Below are 19,052 nucleotides of genomic sequence, written 5' to 3'. Positions count from 1 at the left end.
CATTCAAATCTTGAGATTTTAGTTACACATAAATCTCAAAAAAGTCGCCGGATGTAGCCATGTAATAAAAGCAGAAAATGTTTCAATGGATGATTTATCAGGTGCGATTGGAAGATTTAATTTTTGTATGAAAATGGACATGAAAATATTTTTTTAATCACAGACATAAATCATTTTTGAAAATACGTTTTATAGTTTTATCAAGAGATTGTTTTCAGTATAAAAAAACTCATTAATGTCTCTCTCTACTCAAAAGAAGAGAAAATAAAAATAAAAAATGAAAAATGATTAAAAGTCGTGTTTTATTTCTCTCCCATTTTACATAAACCAAAAAATCATTTTCATTTATTTTTTTGTCTTTAATTGTACCAAACGTTGTTTTAAAATCGTTTTAATTTTCGTTGTTATCGAAAAACGTGAAAAATAAAAGCAAGAACAATTCCAAACACGGAAATCATTTTTAAGCCTTATTTAATGGTTGAGACTCAAGTTACACATACATCTAAAAAATGTAGGATGTACACTTGCCTTGCTCCTATCTTATATGAAAATGTATATATATATATATATATATATATATATATATTAGGGACGAATTTTTAATAGTTACATTTTTATCGATAGTTACTATTAAATATAAAAAATATAAAAATTTAATGACGTAACGTGATAAAAATCTAATATCATTAATTATATTATTTTTTTTTCAACTATTTAATTTATTACGACCGTTAAATTAATATATAATAACTATTAAAATCACACTTATATATATATATATATATTTATATATCACATACTGATGGTTACAACGGTGATGTAACAACACATATATGAGAAATTAATAGAGTATAAATGTGTCTTTTCTAAGAAGTTAAGAACTCAACTGAATTTCATTCTCTGCTTTTTTTTTTTTTTTTTTAGATTCTCTATATATATTACAGATGATCTCCAACAGAATCACAACAGAAAGAACAAGTACTACATACAGAGTGTTCTCTTTTTCTCGTAGTAGGAATATCCTAACACTCAACAGAAACCATAAAAAGAGAGCGAGAGATAGTGGGAGAGTAGAAAACTGAAAAGGGAAGATTGAGTTTTGTGGATTCATTGCCTTATTTGGCCAAAACAAGACATTCATTTATTTCATCAATTTTTTTTAAGCCTTTGCTTCTACTGGAGTTTGGCTCCTGCTAGCAACGATCTGCTCGTATAGATCTCTGATCTTAAGTCCGATTATGGTTTGGAAAAGACCGGTCCCGTTGTTGCTTCCCGGGAAGTCGGAATGCTTCAACATTTGTTGGGTGACTTCTCCATAGAACTTGGTTGAGATGTTGCTTAAATGGCTCTCCACATAAATCAGCTCATCTAATCTGTCAAATTGCCCATCCATTTCCAAAACAGACACCTAATGCAGAACCAAGAATTTTTTAATTAGTATGAACAACCTGTTATCCATAATTAATTAAAATAATTTGGTCATCCAAAACACAGTACACAAACTGATTTTTTTTTCCCATAAAAAATGGGAATCACTGGTGTCAAACCCTAAATCATTTTTGAAATTTATTGAGACCGCAGGTGGAGTGAATAGGTCATTAGGTCATAATCAGTCCATAGTCTCACTGACAATCTCCAGAGATTGATGTAAAGAATCAAACCACTCATGGATGAAAAAGAGAGCCATAGAGTGATCGTCCCGGCCGCTATACTCTACCGCTACCAAAATGGTAAACTGCTATAGTGCGTTGTGTTTCAAAAAAATTTGAGCAATGGTCCACCCTCATTTTTTGCCATAAGATTGATTAGAGAATTCATATTTACAACCTAAGGACTCTTGACAACCTATTCTAGACTTTAAAACAAACTTGTCGAAAATTATTACAAGAAAGATAAAAATTAAGGAAAGTAGTAAGGAAAAAAAAAACCTCATGGCCGTAGTAGCTGTCAGGACCGTATGTGAATTTGATTCCGGGGTACGAGCAGGTGAGCTTCCTTCCACAGGGTATCCATGAAATAGTTGAGCCTTCATCAAACAGGTAAACAGGGCTGAAATACTGCACCCCTTCTTTCATGATCAACTTGACTCTCAACACCTTCCCTTCATTGTCATCCGGAATGAGTTGAGTTGGGAGGACTTCGATCACAGCATCTGCGTATTGCTTCTGAGGATCTGCACCACCAAGCACAAGCTTACACACATGGCCAATAAGATAAACAATCGTATTTCTTTAGCGGTTAAATCTTTATGCAACGCAACTCTTGTTCTAAGCGCACTTACTTTTTCTGGCCAAAAAGGTCATTAAATGAGGGTCGTTTAATATCTTACTATTTATAATCAGTGGCAGGGTCACTTATAGTAGGAAAATGTACCCCATTCAACTTTTGAAATTTTAAATTTCTCTCCGAGTTTTTGAAAAATTTCAGTTGTGCCCTCTATATTATGAAAAAAAAAAATTATATATCTCCCTTTCGATTTGAAATTTATAACTATATCCTTACTTGATTAAAAAAAAAAAAAAAAAAAATCTCTTATTTTTTTCCACAATGTCCCCACTGACAAAATGTTCTAGCTCGGCCATTGTCTGTAGTAGCTAGGGGTTTGTAATTTGACATGGAGAAAAATCTTGTAGCAATGACAAAACAAATGCATAATAACTGAACCTTGAAGAACATCTATGAGTGGAAAATTTGTCAACTATTTTTATAAATAAGGAACTATTGATCATGATCAGTAGCAAATTTTAACATTTTGAAATAGATCATTACCAATATAAGCATCGAAATCGGGCTTCCGGGCTTCGATACTGGCCTTGATGCTTTCAAGACTGTGTCCACGCTCTGCCATGTCTCTCTGCAGTTGTTTAACATCATCAGATGATCATCACAAGATTAAACATTAATGAGGAGAACTTGCTGACATTGGAAGCACGTAAAAATGGGAAATTTTTTTTACCTGAATTTTCCATGCAAACTTAACCTCATTACTGATGTCCAAATAGATACTGAAGTCCAAGAGGTCCCTCACTCGTTCATCATACCTACAAATTATTGGGGGGGAAAAATCACTTAAATATGTGCTGAAACTATAAACATTGTATAATAAATTTACTGGATCAAAATTGACAATTCTTTCATAAATATAGCTAACGAAAAATATTGGAAACCAACATGCAAATCTAGCCCCATTAAGGGATATAACAATTTTTTTATTATTAATTTTTGTGTCCTCCGCTATCTACTATACCTTGGTTTTGATTTTTGAAATTAATTGGCATCCAGATAAATCTTGTTAAATTAATTATTTATTGAAAGTATGGCAATTTTGTTAAGGCCCTGGCCCAGCAAGGAAAAGATGACAACGACCCCTAAAACTCCTATGTCCTCACACACACAATCTCAGTATAGAACTTAGATTATCTCAATATTATATCCATTATCAAAGAGTTCAGGAATTTCGCCCACCACTACAATCGTATAAATGATCTATCAATTAATTAATTAATTCTTCTTATTTTTTTTCTTTAATAAATAAAAGGAACAACCATATATATACTACCTCCTGATTTTGACTTAAGTCTGAAAAATTAATTTAGGTAATAAGAAACATGTACATTAAAGAGACACAAATACGCGCGCATGAATATCCTAGAAGACAACAAATTCAGTTTCATGGAATCTTCTTTTTTTTTTTTGCTTTAAAAATGCAAATAATAGCTCCAAGATTTCATTATAAACAGGTGTAAGAGAAAGAGAAATTCCATGAAACAGATGTTAGGACACTGAGATGCAAGAACAGATGTTATAAGCAGAAAGAAAGAGAAAGTGAATTCAATATGCATAGACAGATGTTATAAGTATACATGCACGATTAGGAAAAAAAAGAGTATACATGCAGAACAACAAATCATTAACATATTTATCAACCCCATTTTTCCTTTTTTTTTTTTGAAGAAAAAACCAAGAGAAATCAAAAATTGAACCTTTTTTTTTTTTTGTTTTTTTTAAAGTAAAACTCCCATTGTAGAAGAGAAACAAATCATTATTAACCAACCTTTTTTTTCCTTTAAAAAAATAAGAGAAAAATTAAAAATTGAATTGCTTCTGTTTTTTTAGTAAACTCACATTGTATCAACTCTTTCTTTTCAAAAATCAAGAAAAATTGAGAATTGAATTGAACTTTTTTTTTTTTTTTTAGTAAACTCTGCTGTTTCTTTTCCTGAAAAATCAAGATAAACTAAAATTCAGATTTTTATTTTTTGTATTTTTTTTAACTCACATTGGGTGGAGTCCTTCAATGACCAGAATCTTGGGTGGCTTGATAAGCTCAGGAGGGTCAAGAAGTCCAGTGACATGGTTGTAAATGGGCTTCTCCACAGCCACACCTTCTTTGATGGTCTTGACTTGCTCATACATAAGATCAAAATTGTTGGCTCTTGGGTCAAGAGCAGTGACACCCTTTTCTTTCCTTCCAGTTCTGTCCAAGGAATGATAATCATCAAGACATATAACAGTTGTTGTGTCACTTATCAAAGTGTTGGAATCTGGGTTGCCTCCTCTTGGCGGCTCAGCAGCGCCTCCAAACACACTCGTTAGCCTCCTCATGAAGGTGCTCTTCCCACATCCCGAGTCGGCGGCGAGGCCGATCACCACCGTCTGATCCGCCGCGCATGTAATTATCGAGTACGATGGCCTGCTGAAGCCTGAAGATCTCGGCCTGTATGTATTGGTGCTGTTTCTTTTGTACAACACCACTTGTCTTTGGTGGAATCCCAAGTGGGATTTTGATGGTTTGGAGATTGATGAGCATGTGGGGTTCAGTTGGGTTGTGTAAACTGTGCAGATTGCCATCTTTTATCTTCTTATTCTTCTTCTTAGAAATGGAGTTTTTTTTTTTTTTTAAGGGAAGTTGAGAGAAGAAAAGATGGCTTTGAAATGGGTGTTCTTTTGGCAGTAGTAGGAGTTTAGATGGTTTTTGGAGGAGGCATATAAGAAATGGAGTTTTGATTCTTTGATTTGATTTCTTCTTCTTCTTTTTTTTTTTTTTTTTTTTGTTTTGCTTTTTTCAAAGGGGAAAAGAAAAAAAAAAGAAAAAAAATAGTTTGGGATATTACAAATAAGAGGCTCTAAAACGGAAACTGAAGGTAGGCAGTTTGGGAAAGGGAAAAGAAAATTGTTTGCTTGTGAGATTGTGATGATGAGTTGATGAGTTGATGAGTGATGTGTCTTTATTTTTTTATTGGTTTCTGTGACTACCCCTTGTTTTTGGAGTTTGGACAATTAACTTGAAAGTAAATTTGAGGTGGGAGAAGAAAGGACTTGAATGGGTTAAATAAAGTGGATGGTGGGTAAATTAGTCATCCAAAATATAACAATTTTTGAAGCTGAAGAAAATTTATATATAAAAAAAAGAAAAGAAAATTAAGATATTTTTGCATATTTATTGAAAAGATGGGAATGGTATGTGTGATGAACATAGGCATGGGAGAAGCTTGGTGGTTATTGTTGCAGATTGGATATTTGGCATGCCACGTGGCATAAAGGGAGTGGCTGGTTGGAGATTAGGGGTGGAAGGTGAGGAATGGAAGCGATATGGGGGATGGAAGCTATGCCATACAATTCAATTTTGGACTGTGCTTGTATTGAACTTGTGTTTGTGAGAGTAGTATTGTGTATATTAACAATTCAAGAAAAAAAAAATCGAAAGTGCTATCTAGGACCACAAAAAAAGCTTGTATTATAAGTAGAGAGTAAAACAGAGAGAAAATTTGACTTAAAAGGTAGAAAAATGTCCCCTTATTCTTTGAGTGACTGAAATTTTATTTAATTTCTTGGAAAAATGAAAACCCAAAAAAAAAATCAAGTGGACTCTATGTGACAAAGAATTTATTAATAATTAGGTGTAAAAGCAGTGTCTTTCATAGGAGTACATAGTTGGAGGAGAATCAGCAAATATATACATAAAATATTCAGTGGAATAAGACTTCCATTGTATGAAACTGACGATAAAACTACCCCATTCTTCGAAACTGTGGTGCATTCTACTGTTTTTATTACTTTTTTTTTTTTTTTCCAGATTTGTAGACCATGAGTTTGCATGTACACGTTAACATTGTTTTGCAATACTTTCTACGACACTTTTTTTTTTTTTTTTGGAAAAAAACATATCATTAATACTGTCATCCTCCTCTCATTACCTTCGTTACTTTAGAAATTACAGGACCCACCAATGAAACGAAAAATACTTTGTACAACAATTGTTCATTCTTATTGAGGTCCATCTGCTTTGAAATGGTTTTGGGGAAAATTAGTGGCAGCTGTTGGGTTTGAAGGGTGAAAATATTTTTTTGGCCAGGAAAAAAAAGGAAAATATAGCACCAAAATTGTGGGTGGTGAACCATAGGGTGGGAGAAAGGGGTTGCAAATTGCATATAAATCAAAATCAATTTAGCGAGCAATTCATAAAGTGCTTTTCTCTTTCGCTTTTTCCTTAAGGAAAAAAAAAATCTGTGATGTACATAATGATGTTTTACAACTTGAAAAGTAATTTCACTATTAATTAAACGTCTCTTTTCTCTTGCAGACACAAGTAAATGACACCATGCAGTTATTTAATTATATTTAACTCGATCGCAATCTAATGGACTACAAGTGACGAGGTGAAGTTTCAATGAATCTTTTCCACATTTGCAAACATCAAATGCATATAAAGTACGTAAATATACATATATATATATATATGAACTATAGCATGCGTGCGTGCGTGCATGCATACATACATATGTGTGTACATTACGAGTATATTACACATTACAAGTATATATTCCTTATAAATAGTTTTCTCTTTAATTTGAAGGTTGAATGGAGCTCAAACTTCATGTATGTTTTACGGCCATCTAAGAGGTTTAAACGAATATATAGTGAAGTTAAGATTGAGCTTCAATTTGAAGTAAATTGAATAAAGAGTGTAGAAAATCCACAAGAGAAGCCAATTAGATATTAAAAAGACCTCCAATAAATTTTTATTATCTTTTTTCTCTATATTTGGGCAATAGAATATGCCTACTACCACGAATAATCAAGCAAAATTCGACTTAACAATCCAAAAATATAACCAGTTAAAAAAAAAAAAAAAAAAAAAAAAAAATTAAAAAAAAAAAAAAAAAAAAAAAAAAAGTTTAAGAAGCGTGCTACCAAGAAAATTTGTAAAATTATACAAATTTAAGTTTGTCAATGAACAAGCAGATAATTTTAACAAAAAAACAAACTAAAAAGTTTAGTTATCGCCAAATAGATATTAATAGATATGTCGCATAAAAACGCACTAGCTAATGGTCCTTGAACAATAGCAAATTGCTCGATCCAGAAAGTGAGTCCAACTGATAGGAACAAGTGAGTGTTTGGAAGTGTCGAACTGTTTCATAACTATAGTAGTTAAACTTCCTGTCTTTTTTTTTAGAAACAAATATAGACAAACTTGATTGAATATAATGAAAATATGATGATTTCGGAAATTCCGAGCCAGTACAAAATTTTTTCCAAGTCTGTCTAATTTTTCGTTACTTTAATGTTTTTGTTATAGAAACACCTATTACTAGTGCACATTTCTAAACATCAAATGATATGCAAATAAAAATAGTACGTAAATATGATAGAAATATGACAATTCCGATTACACTCACTAAATTCAAATTTATATTCTTGCAAATCTAATACTAGTTTATTCTTTTGTATTTGTCATAAATTTGAAGTTTAAACCTAAGTAATTGTAATTAGTGCAAATTACCCACTACATTAAGCCAGCAACTCATATTTAAATATGAAAACTTGCTTTTACTGTACAGAATATGTATATGTAATATGACTAAGATTCCTTTTTTTTTTTTCCCCCCCTTACAAATAGATAGGGATAATCTAGTCGACAAGCCCATACATGAACTTTTACTCACCTCACTTGCTTAAAACTGCCAAATATGCAGATACGTACTGAACTTTCTTTGATGTCATGAATCTTAATAAATGTTTGGTTCCTTTCCTCACCTAGAAGAACAAATTATCCATTCACGCACATAGAGAGTTGCTGACACCAAAATTTGAATTTAAATAACATATTATCCATCTAAATTTAATAAGATCTTGTAAAGTGCCCTCAAATTAAATTAACACTACAGATGTTAATTGATATTTAAGAAGATTGTCTATAAAATAAACTCCGAGCCTTTGGACAAACAAAAGAATATATCATAGAATTGGATGTCTAAAAGAAGAAAAGATTTTCTAATACATGAAAAACATACTAGATACAATATATTTAACATACTAATCGTTGTATACTAATGCAATGATGATTATAGTGATAGAACAAACACAATATGCTGAACAAGAATACAATAAAAGGTAAAACTCTCCCGAAAGCTCTAGACTCTACACGGTCATGGTAATAGGATCGTGACTCCATAGTCCGTACATCTCCACTTCACTTGTGCCCCCTGAAATACAAGTATACTTTCTGCACAAACCAACGAAACAAAATAAACCAATCAGTAGAAGTGAGCACAAAAATATCAATGCGTCATGTAATAATATGATGGATCTGCCCTAGAACCATTAGTGACCAAAAATATTTTTCTAATTGTTTCTCATTATGAAGACATATAAATAAATATTCTAATATTCAACGTATAACTTGAGTTAAACGTGAACACCATTTGCATCTCCAAGAATAGAGATACAAAGATGAATAAAAATAAACATTTTAAATAACAATCTAAACTTGCTAGAAAGTTACAAAATTTAACATATATGAAATGATGGTTGAACAAAAATCAACAAAATTATTTTATAATATATATAATAATGCTTGAAAAAAAAAAAAAACTTGAAATAACAAATATTCTTCTAGTCTGAAGTATAGATATAGTATAAAGTATACAGATTCACGTTGAAATATTTGTGAAAAATAAAATTAAAAAAAGGAGGCGTATGCCCTAATTCAATCACCAGTAGGCCTCTAATCCGAAAGAGAGTGGACAAGAAACGCTTCAAGCCTCGTCTACTGAGGCTTAAATAATCCAAGACTTATTACAAAATTATTTCAGCAATGCAATTAGGAAAAAAAAAAAAAAACATATTTCAGAAGAATGCGTCAAAAATGTTAAGTAGGATCATATTAAGAATTATTTTAGAGAACAAATCAAAGAAAAAAAATTTAATGATACATTTAAAAAATACAAAATTCTAGGAGTAGAAAAACCATGCAAGCAAGCATGCGTTCAACCTCCAAAGGTTGAAGCAGTAAATATAAACTAATTAAAAAAAAAAAAAGAACTTTGAATGGATTTGAGAAAGATCATCCCAATGGGACCTTTAATAAAATAAGTATTTATTATGACCATATTTGAAAAAAATAATATATTAAAGAACTCGAGACCATGATGTAAGATTGGCCTAACAAATAGAAAACTAGCACAGGTTGATGCTCATGTCAATAAAAATACGCCTTTTATGAGAACAAAGAGCTAAACAAAATGAAAACAACATGTTAAAGTATAAAACTATTGTTGACTCACTTCCTAACAGCTTAAGCTTTTGAGATGGATTGGTAAACTAACATGGTATCAGAGCGGGAGGTCCTGAGTTTAAACCCCCGTAATTACACTCTTTATCCCCATTTAAAATTGTCATCATGTGTTGGGTCTTTAATATATCTCAGATTTAAATATTCACGTGTTGGGCTTTCTAATTAATTTACCCACACAATTGCCCATTGTCCAGCCCACACGTGAAGAGGAGTGTTAAAGTATAAAACTATTGTAGGCCCACCTCCTAACAACTTAAGCTTTTGGGGTGGATTGGTAAACTAACACAACATATAATGAGAGCACCGCCTATATCTTGCAAGAAAAGGAAAAAAAAAAATGTTACCTGAAGTACCCACAAGCTCAGGAGCGATTCTAAGCAAAACAAGCCAAACCCAACCAAGTAGAATATCTGCAAGACGGAAAAGGATAACAATAGTTAATCACAACCTTCAGTGAAACTGCCTTCAAAGACGGAAGACAATTTCTTGAACAATCCCACTCATTCAGCACATCCTAGGAACCCAAGCAAGAAAACGAATAAATACTTCAAATGCCCTCTTGAATGGAAAAACTGAACTTTAAGGGAAACCCGCATGTGTGCGCGTGTACACTAGCACCATTATAGGCAAAGGGTAACCAAATTTAGTCAGGGACATTAAATCACAATCGACGGAATGAAACATTTATCTTCATGAACCACTAATGTCATCTCTCCACAATCTTCATAAAGCAACTGCCTTAGAAGTTAGATATCAACGAGTACGCACAACTTGTATAAAATTTCACGATGAGGAAATAGAAGACAAATTACAAGGCAAGCAAATAAACTTACCCCGACCAAGACATGGCCCGAGAAGAGATCAATTGCTGGGAGTATGCCACTGCATTAATCACGATAGATAAGAAAATAAGGGGAAGTTTAGCATACTGCATACATTAGAATAGCGTTATCACATTATTACTCCCAAACTTATGCTTCTTTCTCCACACTTCAATTGAAGCATTAGCAGCATTAAAACAATGAACAATAATTCCTACAACAAAATTTTATAGAGTAAATAAGTGAGAGAGGACACACCCTTTAGACACAGTGTTAACTTTGTACGAAGCAATGTCCTATTTTTTTAGTTGAAATCAATGTATAAAATGAGAATGCAAAAAGAACTTTGCAAACAGTGTATGAAAGTAAACTAAACCGTACTTGAAGTTATTTCATTCATGCATTTGATGTATAGAGAGCTAAAACAATTGCGGAATAAAATTTATGCAAAGAAAAGTCAATTTGGGTATGCAGTCCAGTATGATGATTATACAGTCATTTCAAAGTGAATATGATACTTTATTATTTTAAGAACAGAACGCAAGTCCTTGGCTAAATTTCCTCACTAATTCAATAATATACCCATTTTCAACAAGTACCCAATTATGAATTGCACTTTATGTCAAAATATACTTGTGAATTGGATTTTACGTTAAACTATTAGGGATATTAGCCCCACCGTAAAAAGCTCAATCTTGTCAACTTAAAAGCAAACGAGAAATAGAAATACTTACGTCAAAGACTTTCCATGGAAGACTATTGGAGGAGCAATAGCAGCGAAGATGCAAAATCCAATATGGATCTGCAACATCTCAATTGGTTAATATATGGAACCCAAAAGAATAAGTTGACTAATAGATGATGTGTGATTAACAGGTATAATGGGACGTACCAAGTAGAAAAGGAAAAACCAACTAAATTTGAAGGCACTATCGGTCCTGAAAGTTGGAAATAGCATGTTATTCATTTGAGGTAAAAACTCATCAACAATTGTCAATTGAACTTATCAGACAGAAAATGGAATAAAACGGCTCCCTTATGTCTTTTCTTCTCTATTGGATTAAAACTAGGAAAAGAGGCCAAGGGCTATTGACTATCGTCATCATATCACATCTGAAAGCCATTTAAACAGCTACTTGAGAAAAGCAATTGCAAGTTACCCTAAATTTGATGAGAACTGTTAAACTTTCTAGGCAATAATGTCATGACTGGGGCTAAATTGTCCTAAAGCGTTTCTTCTAAATATCAAAAGACAAGGTAAACATGATGGACATGCTATAGACAGCCAAAACAGCACGGCGAAAAAGGAATGTTAGTGACATTCCATAATCAGAAATTACTACTACTCCAACCGTATAGACAAAGAGGGATATCGAGCAAGAAAGACACTCCATCCATATAAAAAAGCAAGGCCTAAACATGCAAGATTACAGAAGAGGGATATCAAGTAAACCGCGGGACATTTCAAAATGGTATGATATCATATTGATTGTTTTTTACAAGTATTTTGACAATACATGAAAAGCCAAAGCCGTACGCAATTCTGAAATTTGATCCTTGATATTCAAAGGCTTCCTGATTCCTCCTCAAAAAAGTTGCAGATTACGTGATACGTTAATCTGGTATTGCCTTTAATTACCTATTTATTGAATCAAACAAGGTTTGATCGTTCTACTATATACCTAAATAAGCTAGAATGTATATAACACTAGCAAGATTTTAAATCATATCAAGGCATAAACATTTTGATCACTCACCTCATTGCACGATACAACGGCCTATACCAGAGTACATATGAAAGTGGGATTCCGAGAAGAGCATAGATTGTTGCAAGAAAAAATATTTTTACACCTGCAGATTGTAAACCATCAGGAGGTTTGAATTACAACAAAGCACAGGTGCTGCTGAAATTTTTCCTTGGTGTTCAGTCATCTTTGAAAAGTAAGTGCTTACCTCCACCTCTAATCCAACATACAATCACCGCAATGACGTTGAAAACAAGGCAAAGGACAATACCTGCATAAACATTACGACAGGAGTATAAGAAGTGGTAAAACAATTTAAAGTTCTGTGCGTCAATTCAACTTGGAAAATTGGCTCCACAATTTTTTAAACTAACAAGATAAGGGAGGCTGGGAGACAATTTACAGCATGGTGTCCATTGACTGGTGAAAATGTAGGGTGCATTTGGATTTGGCTTCAAAATGATTTTGTTTTTAATAAAAAGTAAAAATGAGATTGTTTTAAAAATCATTTTGGGACTGATTTTAAAATTGCATTTGGTTAGTTTTTTAAGAGATTGTTTTGAGTATAATAAAAAAGTGAAGGCGGGCCTTGGCACCGTGGTGGGAGCACTTGCGTTTGCACCCGGGGTCCAAGGTTCGAATCCCGGAAACAGCCTCTCCTTCGGGGGGGTAAGGCTGCGTACATATGGGATTGAGCTTTCTCCCGAACCTGTCATAGTATAGGAGCCTCTTTGGCACTGAGGTCCGCCTATTGTTGATAAGTACTAAAAAATGAAAACAGAAAAGTGAAAACAACTTTCAACTGTTTCTAATTCCTTCACAAAAACCATTCTCACTGTTTTCATTTTCAAAACATTTGCTTAACAAACGTCATTTCGTTTTCATTCTCATTTTTTGCTTCTCAAAATACGTGAAAACCGTTATAAAAAATGGTTCCAAACACACACGTAATCTTACAACAAATAACAATGGAACTGAAAATCACATGAACCAAGAAGAGGAAGAGTTGTTGTATACATGAACCATGAACCTAGACTATCCTTGCAGAAAGGAAAAACAAAAGAATAGAGAAAAAAAGAAGACAAATAAACCTCACTGGTAGAATGACGCAGAGAAAACGACATAGAAATCATATCCATAGGCTAAGTTCAATTAGATGTATCCGAGAAAAATGATATTAAAGAATAAATTATTGGCAATGAAAAATGATTGTTACCTTAGGTGGCAACTGGCAATTTGGGTTCAACGCGATAGCACAACTCGAACTCGACCCAAATTGATAACATGATTGTCATGAAATTGACTCGAATCAAAACGATTTATTAAGTTTTTTAGTTTTATTAAAATATAGAAAAATATTTTTTAAAGACTAATTTTAACATATTAAATTTAAATAAAATGAAAATATAAGATTGATGGCCTAATTTCACAGAGTAAAGTAGAGATAAATAGATTAAGTCAACTAAACTCAAATTGTTTTAATTTGTTGTGACAATATGGATTCAAGTGACGTTTTCACTAAAAAGGTGACACGAGTCAACTCGAAAGCAACATGAAGTCAAAAAAAAAAAAAGAACAGAATAAGCAAAATTAAAAATTTAAAAATTAAAAAAAAAAAGAAGGTAAGAAACGCCTTACTAGTAGAACTATTCAGCAAACCGTACCTAACCAACTTGCAAAAGCCAAATACTGTAGTCTTTGAGCGTGAGCTGGTATTTCATTAGCTATATCATGATGGATTATAGGGAAGAACGGAGGCCAATTTTTATCATCAGTAGGAACGCCAGCTGACATAACAGAAGGAAAATTAGTTACCCTCTAAGCTGAACATTTAAAAAAAGTGCAAGAGGGCAACTTACTAACAATCAGATTTGAGGTTTACAATGCTTACCTTTAACAAGGGCATCTTCTTTCCTTTTTATTTCCTACAGAAGAATGTGGAAACGTAAGGAAGAAATTATTGCAAAAACATCCAACAGCTAATTACACAACTGATCTCATTAAAAAAAAAAAAAAAAAAAAAAAAAAAGAAAGAAGAAACACCCTAATAGATAAACAGTAAACAGGTCTGCAACAGCGAAAAGAAGAGGCAAAACCGTAGACTGGAAGCCAAGCACTCAATCCTTATCCAATACAAAGTAAAGAGGATAAGCAATCATCTATAAACATGAAAGGGAAAAGCATAACAAAATATGAAAATGAAAACGAAAACAAGAAAGAAAACAAGAGCACAAACTAAAGAGCTTGTCACAAGAATTGTAACCCAATGACATCCTTCCAATTTAAAACAATTATGAAAAAAGGAAAATCCTTGAAAGCTTTAATTCTATAATAGTAAACTAACCTTCTCCCTCCTTTTGAGATCTGCTTCCCAAGATGCAAGTTCTTTTGCTTTTTGCTTAGAATCCTATAACATACCAAACAATAAAACACTGAGCTCTCCCAATAGAATGTAAGAACTGAACGTACAACTTAACAATTCATTACATTCATTGTGTCCAGCGGTATATCAACCGTGGCATCATGTTTTTGCCCAAAACCGAGGGAATCAGATGCAGCTGGAGGAACACGTCCCTTTGATCCAGGAGCAGAAACGCCATTCTGCAGAGGTACGTCATAGACAGCATGGTGAAATATGTTATATAAACAATAATGCAAAAGCACGTACCTTCAACTTTAATTTGTAAAGCACAAAGCAGTAAGAGTAGCTAAGTATACATGGACACATATGTACAGTGCATATATATGCATTTTTCAATAATCTGTCACTGCAAAGGTAACAACATTTTAAATTATTTATTTATTTTCTTTAGTAAGATAAAAAACCCTTTAATTACATGCATGCTTCAATTACGAAGAAACAAATTAGGCTGCTTGGATGGATTTTCATTATTTGTTTTTGTTTTTAAAAGTGAAATGAAGGATGGGGATCTCATGATGCAAAAATTAGACGAAATCCCAACCTTTCATTTCACTTTAAAAACATATTAAAAATGCAGCCATGCAGAAATTTTCCATTTCTTTTTCTTTTATGTAACTATTACATTTGCGCTTAGCCTACACAACTACAAGATCCGCATTTTTTGAAGTGTAGAAGTAAATCGTCACCAAAGAATTTGTTTCATCCATGCTCGCCGACTATCTGCCATTAAGCAAGGTCCACTACAACCAAAACATCAACATATTCCTATTTGTTCATGGAGCAAATAGCATTCTGTTTTCATGAGAAACGAACACCTTCCCAAAGAAACAAAGAGCGGCCAAGTCACGTGGATGTACTTTGACATGATGGACTACGAGTCCAAGACAACCCATTTTTCAGGCATCTTGAACAGCCGTAGAATAATTCTGTTCATAAAACCGGAATAGTGCAATGATCAAGATTAAGAATCATTCCTATGCAAGGCATTGGATTCATCACAGTCCAATTAATGCTACAACATCTGTCTCAGAATTTCGATTTGGCTGAACTGCATAACACTAATTGAACTTTCATTATTCAAGAAACATCCAAGATTTGGGGAAACATCCCATTGGCATGGTATCACGGCAACTTGCACCCACAAAGCACAACTAGAAATAACACAGGAATTTTTTTTTTTTTGGCTCGATAAAGAAACAATAGTTTCGTCAATGAACGAATATGTACTCTTAGGCCAAAATAAAGAAAAATAGAATCATATTTACCTTTGTCTATTAACTTTCTAAAAACCCAAACTGAATTATCCTCCTATATTTTCTTGTTGTACTGTTCTTGACCATTTTCCTTAAAATTTGTTAGGATTTTCGACAGAAAAAGTATGTCTGATGTATACAAAGCAACTTTTTGGCTTCAGACTTCAACACCAAGGTCATTAGGATCTAAATTTTGAATTCTACGCATAACATAACACTAATTATTAATAATTAATTTCAGTTTTCAACTAAATAATAATTTTAAGTCGCATTTCTATATGCATTTAAGTGAATTTCTGCTCCGCTACGAATTAGCACTTTCAGATCCAGATCATAGAATCCACAATTTTGAAACCTAAAACTCAAAAACTCTCGAAATTTAACCACATCCAGAAAAATTGTACATGGAAACCTAAAAATGGAATACGATCTGCTCAAAATTGGGAAAGCGGAGAGAAAAAGAGAAAATGTCGGTGGAATTCGTATTACCGAGAATGGATTGACCTCCTCCTCGTCAAACGGGTTGGGATCGTGGTGCCGATTCATGGCGTCTCCGATTCCTTAGCTTTCGTTCCCAAATTTTTAGAGAGAGAGAGAGAGAAAGCGAGGAGAGAGAGTGTGTGAGTAACCCAGTGGTGGCTTCTGCGTGTTAAAAACACTTTTTTCTACCTGGCTTTTGCTTGCTAGCAACGCGGGATCTCATTTAGAAAAGAAAAATGTTTGGGAACAATTCAATTTCGGTTTGAATCTACCCGCGGAGTTGTGGATATTTACGATTTCTGGCATTGCGTGCGTGCTTTCTAATGTTTCTCTCTGGATGTTGATATACATGGATGACCATACAGATCCTATTTGTATCTAACCAATGAAAGAATACCACGGAAGACTCGGTAATTTTCCCATTTGACGTGGCAGTTTTTCATTTGTGAAAATAAGAGGTTTTGCTGATGACTGGTAGCGTCTGATGAAATCTTGTTCTGGTTTGTCTTGCGTTTTGGCTCTTTTGGTTCTCTCACCGTAATCATTACTTGGCGAATATACCCCTCAATCGACTAGTGACTTGGGGAACGTCCAAGGGGCATTTTGGGGTGAGGAATTTAGGTGGAATTTGAATTCCCATCCTTTCGCTTTTGTTTGCATTACTTAAAAACAAATTTGTGTACCAACTAATCATCATCATTATCATCATCAATTTAATAAGTGGTAATCGCATTTAACATCTCTCCAACAGGCCCTATAGAGTTCAAACGTGAGGGGTCATTAGTGCTGGGCAGTGTAGGGCACGGCCACACCCCTATGGCCGGCCCCTACCGCGTTTTAAAGGCCCCGGAGCCCTAGCTACATATCCTCGAGCACAAGTCTCGACCGAATGGCCTGCTTGATGCCTCCTTCCTCTGAGTAGGTGACGGTCATAAAAATAAAGTTTCAATAGATAACTTCTTTTTCCAAACATTTGCATTGATCACTGAGTTAATTAGAGTAACTGTTCATAGAACTACCATCATGCAAGTCTCTGAGTGCCAAGTGTTGATGGTGAATTTTAATCAACAAGGAATTATAACTCTCTGAGAACACTCGCACTAATCTCTCATGTATTAATTAGGGATTAACGGTGCTGAATGAGTAAATGAGACAAAGAGTTTATAGTGATTCGGCTAAAATTCTTTGCCTACATCCACTTGTGCATGCACTAATATGTTGTAGATTATAAGTTCTGTAGAAGTCTCTAAGTGAGAGCGTAAAAAACTTAATGAACTTTTATGGCTCTATTTATAGGCCTTATACATGTGAGAAACCCTCTGCACTTCTTGAGGAGATCAACCTCTATCCCTTAATTTGGGGATTTGGCAGCTGGATTTCCCTGATTATTGCTTCCCGGTCAGGTTAACCACTCTTTACCCAATGCCCTCCAATAGTGGCGGTAGGTGATACAGTGTATCTTCTCCAGGACTGACAGCGGATTTGACCGGGCTGATGTCTCGACGTCGAGTCCTCACCACATGGGCTGGGCCCTCGACGCGCGTCAGCGTACGTGACTTCTCGACGTCTAAAGGGCACTCTGGATACACTGGTTCCCTCGGCGTCGGCGACCGGTCCTCAACGGGGAGTCCTCCGCGCTTGTCACCCAAAGAAAAGGTCGATCCCCCGATCATGGTGTAACACCAAGATATAAGACCCACAATGCCAAGACAAGAGGGAGGCACTATGTTAGTCCAAAGAAAGAATATATGGTTCTAACCACGTAAATAATTTCTCAATCATAAACTTTATAAATAGGAGGATGACATGACCAAATAAGAATTTAAACTTTCACTCATCTACAATACTTCTTGCTTATATTCTATTTTGAGAGAGCATGTAGAGAATAGTTTGTGTGTACTTCTAAAAGTACAATGAAAAGCTAAACAACCATAGTAGAAGTAGGTCGTATTGAATTGAACCACAGTAAAGTAAACTATTGTGTCTTTTTTTTTAATTTGATTGCATTTTTATGTGTTTGTGGTTGTTTGATCTTTTAAATTTGATCTCAATCTAAAGAATTTGGTTCCTCCAATTTTGATTAATTTTGACATCAACGAAACCCCTACCCCCATAAAGCTCACCGTCATCATTGAACTCCCACCAACGCAGAACAAAACAAGGCCTTAATGAACAAATCCCACCATTAGTCTAGTGTTACCTAGAGAAATTTGAGTAACCAATATCTATGTATGGTTAAAGGCTAGATTTTGGTTTAGGAAAATGGAATTAAGGTACCATTCCAAAGGCATCACCGATGTCATTAGAAGGGCATTGTAGTAAATTTGTTGCAAAATACATAGTCATGTGAGGCACGTGAGGATGTACGTTTAAGAGTTGATGGACCACCACGTTTGGTGGATATTACCGATTTGAGCCATTTGACAACATTTACAACTAATTAAAGAGTCTAAGCACTAATTTTTCCAAATTAAAAGAATGGTAATTGGTACGGATGGTCTCTAATATTTTTAGTAGGTGACAGTTCTGTTTTTTTTAAATTTTGACAAAATAGTCTCCAACGTTATTAAATTGGTGCAATTAAGTCATTTCCGTCAAATTCTTAACAAAATGAATCATGTGCAGAACATGTGACCTAATTTAAAACGGTGTTTAAGTAAAATCAAAATCCTTTTCAATATAATAAAATCATATCAATTAAAAAAAAAACAACAAATCAATTTCTGAAAAAGAAAGGAACATAACTTTATA

The 19,052-nt window shown here is 33.8% G+C and overlaps 2 protein-coding genes across 2 annotated transcripts; both read right to left on the bottom strand.

The window, feature by feature from the left end:
* Positions 1 to 874: 874 nt before the first annotated feature.
* Positions 875 to 5,383, bottom strand: LOC21405614 (phosphoribulokinase, chloroplastic). Its single transcript, XM_010112105.2, has 5 exons — positions 4,280 to 5,383; positions 2,957 to 3,041; positions 2,770 to 2,854; positions 1,929 to 2,173; positions 875 to 1,408 (listed from the first exon to the last, which is right to left on the bottom strand). Exons 1-5 carry the CDS (start codon positions 4,849 to 4,851, stop codon positions 1,160 to 1,162), a joined length of 1,236 nt encoding a protein of 411 aa, XP_010110407.1. The 5' UTR covers positions 4,852 to 5,383; the 3' UTR covers positions 875 to 1,159.
* Positions 5,384 to 8,219: 2,836 nt separating this feature from the next.
* Positions 8,220 to 16,514, bottom strand: LOC21405613 (secretory carrier-associated membrane protein 4). The gene is made up of 12 exons (XM_024174775.1): positions 16,311 to 16,514; positions 14,634 to 14,747; positions 14,491 to 14,553; positions 14,038 to 14,071; positions 13,811 to 13,933; positions 12,355 to 12,417; positions 12,159 to 12,252; positions 11,294 to 11,339; positions 11,136 to 11,203; positions 10,414 to 10,462; positions 9,925 to 9,990; positions 8,220 to 8,509 (listed from the first exon to the last, which is right to left on the bottom strand). The coding sequence occupies exons 1-12, from the start codon at positions 16,365 to 16,367 to the stop codon at positions 8,477 to 8,479; spliced, it is 810 nt and encodes a 269-aa protein (XP_024030543.1). The 5' UTR covers positions 16,368 to 16,514; the 3' UTR covers positions 8,220 to 8,476.
* Between the last annotated feature and the right edge of the window lie 2,538 nt (positions 16,515 to 19,052).

This window comes from Morus notabilis, unplaced genomic scaffold (genome assembly GCF_000414095.1).
Source record: "Morus notabilis unplaced genomic scaffold, ASM41409v2 Scaffold15, whole genome shotgun sequence".
Taxonomy (NCBI): Eukaryota; Viridiplantae; Streptophyta; class Magnoliopsida; order Rosales; family Moraceae; genus Morus; species Morus notabilis.
This window is presented reverse-complemented; position numbering and strand designations above follow the sequence as displayed.

Bases quoted from the DNA above. Each gene is read 5' to 3' on its own strand.
- LOC21405614 (XM_010112105.2), bottom strand. From the start codon at position 4,851: ATGGCAATCTGCACAGTTTACACAACCCAACTGAACCCCACATGCTCA. The intron at 2,174-2,769 runs GTAATGATCTAT...TTGGTGGTGCAG, and splicing joins CGATTTCGATGCTTATATTG to ATCCTCAGAAGCAATACGCA. The intron at 1,409-1,928 runs GTTTTTTTTTTC...GTTCTGCATTAG, and splicing joins ACAGCTACTACGGCCATGAG to GTGTCTGTTTTGGAAATGGA.
- LOC21405613 (XM_024174775.1), bottom strand. From the start codon at position 16,367: ATGAATCGGCACCACGATCCCAACCCGTTTGACGAGGAGGAGGTCAAT. The intron at 9,991-10,413 runs GTAAGTTTATTT...TCCGTCTTGCAG, and splicing joins CGGGCCATGTCTTGGTCGGG to ATATTCTACTTGGTTGGGTT. The intron at 8,510-9,924 runs GTAACATTTTTT...TGGTTTGTGCAG, and splicing joins TGAGCTTGTGGGTACTTCAG to AAAGTATACTTGTATTTCAG.